The 6,590-nt window shown below is 34.0% G+C and overlaps 1 protein-coding gene across 1 annotated transcript; it reads left to right on the plus strand.

The window, feature by feature from the left end:
• The first annotated feature begins 3,714 nt into the window (after positions 1 to 3,714).
• Positions 3,715 to 4,731, plus strand: LOC139497494 (E3 ubiquitin-protein ligase TRIM33-like). Its single transcript, XM_071285723.1, has one exon. It carries the CDS (start codon positions 3,715 to 3,717, stop codon positions 4,729 to 4,731), a length of 1,017 nt encoding a protein of 338 aa, XP_071141824.1.
• Positions 4,732 to 6,590: the final 1,859 nt, after the last annotated feature.

Raw genomic sequence — 6,590 nt, forward strand, 5'->3', positions numbered from 1 at the left:
GACTGGCACATTTAAAACCTAGTGACACTTTATGTTTCCAGCACATTCCAAAAGGAAAATAAAACCAATAAAATGTCGTTAGATATCATAAAAGAGGGCCGAAAGATAACACGGGGACATTCAAACTCATAAATTTTAAACAAACTGACAACGGCATTGCTAAAAAAGAAAAATACAAATAGTACACAAGACACAACAAAACTTAAGACTTAGCAACACGAAATCCACCAACAACTGGGTGTGCCCTGCACTCATATGTCATCGAAACACCAGAAGGACACATAATAAAATTATTCATACGAAACAGAAAACATTTATTGTAAACAAAAGAAGACAAAATCGAACCAACATCTCTAAAAGAAGTCAATGAAAACAATCACAAAGTGTTTCATATAGATGACACTGAAAATTGTCGAAATTCAGATGATACACTTCGGACTTTTGACAGTATATCGTGTCTCGCAAAATAGGATTTTATGTGTGTTATAACAGATGACGCAAGCATGTATTCTAATTTCACAATTGGAAAATATCTGAAGTAGTAATCGACAATAAGAAAGTAGATTTCTATAAGACGTTGATGTATTTGTATGATCATGTTCACGAAACACTCTTTATCATTTACCACTTCATTATTTGTGTTGATCTTTATCGGCGCGCGTAATAACATGTCTGGAAATATAAAGCCCTTCCCTGGTATCACTTTAGTAAGAAGTCATATTTTTGTAACCTTAATAACATCCTTTGTAGCCGCGGCGGAGCACACCGTAGATATTTTCTCAGAACCATCTCTTTCTTTGTATGGTGTGTGGTCAGATTAAATATTTATGTGTCTACCATAATTCTGATTTTTTTAAATACTAAGGCTTTTCTACCTCAGGAATAGATTACCTTAGCTGTATTTGGTAAAACATTTAGGAATTTTTATCCTCAATGTTCTTCAACTTTATTTTGTCTTTTTAACATTTTTGAAATTCGATCGTCACTGATGAGTCTTTAATACAAAAGTTAATCCTGGTATATATGATGAGTTAATTTACAACCACTGGGTAGATGCCACTGCTGGTGGAGTTTTAATTTCCCCGAGGTAATCACCGGCCCAGTAGTCAGCACTTTTGTGCTGACATAAATTATCATTGATATGGTCATATTTATAAATTAACTGTTCACAAAATTTTGAATTTATGAAATACTGAGGCTTTTCTAAATCAGGAATATATTACCTTAACTGTATTTGACAAACTTAAGGAATTTTGGTCCTCAATGCTCTTCAACTTCGTTCTTTATTTGGCCTTTTGAATTTTTTTGGATTCGAGCGTCACTGATGAGTCTTTTGTAGACGCAACGCGCGTCTGGCGTTCATACAAAATTTAATCCTGGTATCTATGATGAGTTTATTTATGTATAATCGATGCATCTTTCCAATCCTATGCACATCAAGCAATTCTCGTTCTATGTTGGCATATCAGCTTTCTGCATCTATCAGTGATCTTGATACATATGCAACAGGTTCATTGCCCCTAAACCGTATTTGGTGCATCAAAACTTACAGTTTATGGTTATGGCACATCGTAGAAACTGAATACTGGATTAATGGGTATTATGTCTTTTAATTTCTCAAATGCTTGCTGTTTTTCATGTGTCCAAATGAATTTATTTTCTCCTTTCAATAACGTTCTTATATGCTCTGTAACAGCTGGTATATTTGAAACAAACTTTGATAAGTAATTAATGGTCCCTACTTTATCTGTTAAAGCCGGCATTTCTTTAATACTCCTTTTTTTTCCTGATCGCGCTTAGAGTGTATCCCCTCTTTTACTCGAAACGTGCATTTTTCGTCCAACCTCTCTACATCTGGTAGGAACTGTGCAAAGTGTATCCTCATGTTCCTTTCGCGTTGTTACCCACACTTAAATATCAATTTCAGCTCCTTTTAAGTTTTCAAGTAGTTGCGACACTTGTTTTGGAATACTCCTTTAGCCGATTCAATTACAAAAGGGATTTGGAAGAAGCAAATTCTGCCGAATCAATAGTTAAACGTAGTAATGAGCTGGCTCACTTTATCCTGTTACTGTCAATATCCATTATTACTATCTAGTTTACTCAGAGATTAATACCCGTCAGTCGTGTGGTTATGTCCTCTATCATTGGTAGCGGAAATGTTCTTTTTTTATCGCTTTATTAAAATTTCTTAAATTTAAACAAATCCTAAACTTTCCTGTTCTTTGCTTTTCAGCAACAACCAAAGAAATCGCCTAGTCTGTCGGTTCATCGACCTTTCAGATTACTCCTTTGTCTTCCATATCTTTTAAGGTACCTTTGAGCTTTACTCGAAGCGCGGCGGGTATCTTTCTAGGCCATTACAGGAATGATGCTGGCATCTTTTTTTTTTAATATGGTATGACTTTTCTAGACATCATACTCCTGTAAAGACTTTCAGAAACGCGTTTTGACAGGATCGTCAATGTCAAGGTATGTTTGTATCGTCATGATAACATGAATAAGACCCAACTGATTTGATGCTCTGAATCCTAAATGCGGAAATTTATTTGTATATCAAACATGTACCAACAACTTTGGTTTATCTCCTGAATAGCTAGTAAAAGAGGGATGAAAGATACCAAAGGGACAGTCAAACTCATCAATCGAAAATAAACTGACAACTTCCGATTCATATGAAGTATATTTAACACATTCGTGAATACTTTTCGAAAACCTTGATTTACAGAACTTCTGATAGTGATTCTGCTTTTTGCATTTATGACACTTTTTACTGTATGGGGAAGAGTTTCTTCTCTCATGTGTTTTTCCACATTTTCCACAACTAAAACTCGAGTTCGAGTCTCGCCTCTCATCATGCTCATGATCTCGTCTGCTCGGACCTTTCTTTGTGTTGCCTTCATTGTGGGTATTTCTTTAGTTTTGAGCTTTCCTACTTAATGTGTGTACGTTTTCATCTTCGTTTAACATTTTCATCTGTTTTCTCGATTCTTCGTCGGAACGACAAATACCAACAGCTTTGTCAAGTGTTTATCACCCATCGAGGGACGTTTCTGTAAATCCTGCTTCTACATCTCGAAAGCAGGGTCCATTGTCAATCATCACAATAGAAATTGTTTTAAATATAATGAATCCCTTTAACAATTATTATAGTTTAAGTTATTAATCATACTCGTAACTTGTATATACATATTTTCTTCTTCTTCATTAGGTACACGATTGAATGCAGTTTTTCAAGGCTACCAGGATTATTATTTAATACGCCAGACGCGCGATTTGTCTTCATAAGACTTATCAGTATTGCGCAGATCAAAATAAAGCGACTGCACTTTTAACTTCGATTAAAACAATTCTGTCCGGTGAAACAAGCGTTTCAAAATTTTAATCCTGGTATCTATGATGTATTTATTATTTGTTTCATTTAACGATATCTATTCAATTTATATTGTTGGCATTCGTAATAATATTTTGTAAAATAAGTAAAATTCCACAAGAAATACATCAAATCAATATCGATAAATATGTCAAATATCAACATCAACATCAATGTATTCTAAAAGTATTTACATCTCGACTAACAGACTCTGCCTTTGTTATTGAAACGAATAACGACCATGACATTAGCTGCAGAGATTTAGGTGTGTTTTAACATTATATAATATCCGCAAACGTACATGATAATTAACAACATATTACGTAGCAGATAATATTAAAATGGCACAGTGTCCTGTTAACTCCTGTGAAATATGTGACAATTCTATTGGAAGAAGGTTTTGTATGGACTGTGAACAGCTTTTCTGTAAGTCATGTGAAATATCACATTTGAAAACTAAATCGTGCGTGAATCATGTATTTCAAGATGCTGATAAAGCCAACCCGGAAGTGAAAACACCTATTTGTAAACAACATGGAGAAAAGTATACTTATTACTGTAACACATGTTCATCATTGACTTGTAATATATGTTTGCCAACTACACATAATAAACACGATTTCTGTCTGATTGATGCTGCTGCTTCAAAAACGAGGTCAGTTTTGGATACAGAAGTGAAAGTAGCTGAAGACAGAATCAGGAGAGCTAAAGAGAAAGTAACCTCGTTTCGATTGAATCTCAAAAACTTTGAAGATGAAGTAGACAATACTAAAACAGATATTGCGGAAAGGGTGGCTGTCATCACAAAAGCCCTTAACGACACAAAAGATTCTTACTTCAAGTCTATTGACGAGCACAAATCGAAAGAATCTAGTAAAATGAAAGATGAAATTAATAAGATTGAAAACACAATTGCTATTGAAAATGACATACAGTCACTGAATCAAATGAAAAGCTTGATTGATGGGCAAAATGATATTATACTTTTGGATTTATTCAGTGACTTTACAAAAACTTTGAAAGAATTAAGTCTCCTTGATATCTTTGATAAGGAATCAACAGCAAAAGCTAAGTTTTTTCCAGCTGCAGCGAAATCTGGGACAATAGAAAAACTTATTGGAAGTATTAAATTGGTAGAATTTAGTGGCGCCGAAGTTAAACCAAACATAAAAGTGGGTGATCGAGTTCGTGTGAAATCTAGTGTTAAGAAACCGACCTTAGGATGGGGACCTGGTGTCTCTCATAAAAGTATCGGCACGGTCGTTGACATACCATCTAATACCAGTGGACTGATACACATTAAATTCCCAAGTTACTCTTGCTGGGAAGGCTATATCAATGAAATGGAATTAGTATAAACTATAGTTTAATTTCCGAAAGAGACTTCTAGTATACAAAACAAAGCATAGCGAATATAATAATGATATATTTGAATAAATGTCGTATATTTTTTGACTGCATGTAAAAAAAAAATCAGTATTACAATAAACTCATCATTATATACCTGGATTCAAATTGTGTATGTGTGCCAGACGCGTGTCGTCTACAGAAGGCTCACCAGTGACGCTCAGCGTTTGTTTGTTATGCCTGATCTGAACGGCATCCATTTGATTTGTAGGATGTAAAAATATACAGTCACATCTGATCTGGTTAGAATGGGGACCATGACTGGTACACCAATGTTCGAGATTATCTCTGTATGTAAAAGAACCCTTACAATGAGGGTTGTATGAACTGCCTTATCTGACCAGTGGCGGATCCAGAAATTTTCATAAGGGGGGCACACTGACTGCCTAAGAGGGGAACCGCTCCAGTCATGCCCTATATTATCAACCATTTTAGTCCCACAAAAAAAGGGGGGACCACTTAAACGCTCTAGTAATAGTAATGTTTTATCCTCAATGCTATTCATCTTCATAACTTGTCTGTCCTCCAACTATTTTATTTGAGGGTCACTATCGAGTCTATTATACACCAATCAGGCTTCTGGCATACACAATTATAAATTTGGTTATTTTTTTAAATTGTATCATAGTTTTATTGAAGAAACAGTAACACTGGATTGCTGATCCAACAAATTAATAATAAAATAATCAGACAATGGTAATAAAAAATGCCAATTATTGAATTAAATTTTGTTGTTTATGTAAACAGGTTTAATAGGGTCATGGTTTGAATTGATATAGTATGATTTGTCTAACTTACACCTGAGTGTTCCAACACTCTGTTTTCACCAACACATTCTCGTGGTCCCAAAATATGCCTATCTTTGTAGAAAAACCTGTATTCCGACACCCTTAATCCGACATTTTTTCTGGTCCTACAGTGTGTCCGATAACACAGGTTATAGTGTACAAATGATAAACAGCAAAACTGGATTCACTCATTCTGTCAGTTTTTATAGACTTCCCTTTTTGTTACTTTATTGAAAAGTGTCATGGTTTTATTTGTTGCACTAATGATAAACAGTGTCATGGTTTTTATTTGTTACACTAATGATAAACAGTGTCATGGTTTTATTTGTTGCACTAATGATAAACAGTGTCATGGTTTTAATGTTACACTAATGATAGTGTCATGGTTTTATTTGTTGCACTAATGATAAACAGTGTCATGTTTTTTTTTATTTGTTACACTAATGATAAACAGTGTCATGGTTTTATGTGTTGCACTAATGATAAACAGCAAAACTGGATCAATCATTTTTTTCAGTTCTTATAGTCTTCCCTTTTTGTTACTTTATTGAACAGTGTCAAGGTTTTATTTGTTGCACTAATGATAAACAGTGTCATGTTTTTTGTTTGTTACACTGATGATAAACAGTGTCATGGTTTTATTTGGTGCACAAATGATAAACAGCAAAACTGGATTCAATCATTTTTTTCATTTCTTATAGTCTTCCATTTTTGTTACTTTATTGAACAGTGTCAAGGTTTTATTTGTTGCACTAATGATAACCAGTGTCATGGTTTTTTTTATTTGTTACACTAATGATAAACAGTGTCATGGTTTTATTTGGTGCACAAATGATAAACAGCAAAACTGGATTCACTCATTTTTTTCAGTTCTTATAGTCTTCCCTTTTTGATACTTTATTGAAAAGTGTCATGGTTTTATTTGTTGCACTAATGATAAACAGTGTCATGGTTTTTATTTGTTACACTAATGATAAACAGTGTCATGGTTTTATTTGGTGCACAAATGATAAACAGCAAAA

This window comes from Mytilus edulis, chromosome 12, assembly GCF_963676685.1.
Source record: "Mytilus edulis chromosome 12, xbMytEdul2.2, whole genome shotgun sequence".
In the NCBI taxonomy this organism is placed as follows: domain Eukaryota; kingdom Metazoa; phylum Mollusca; class Bivalvia; order Mytilida; family Mytilidae; genus Mytilus; species Mytilus edulis.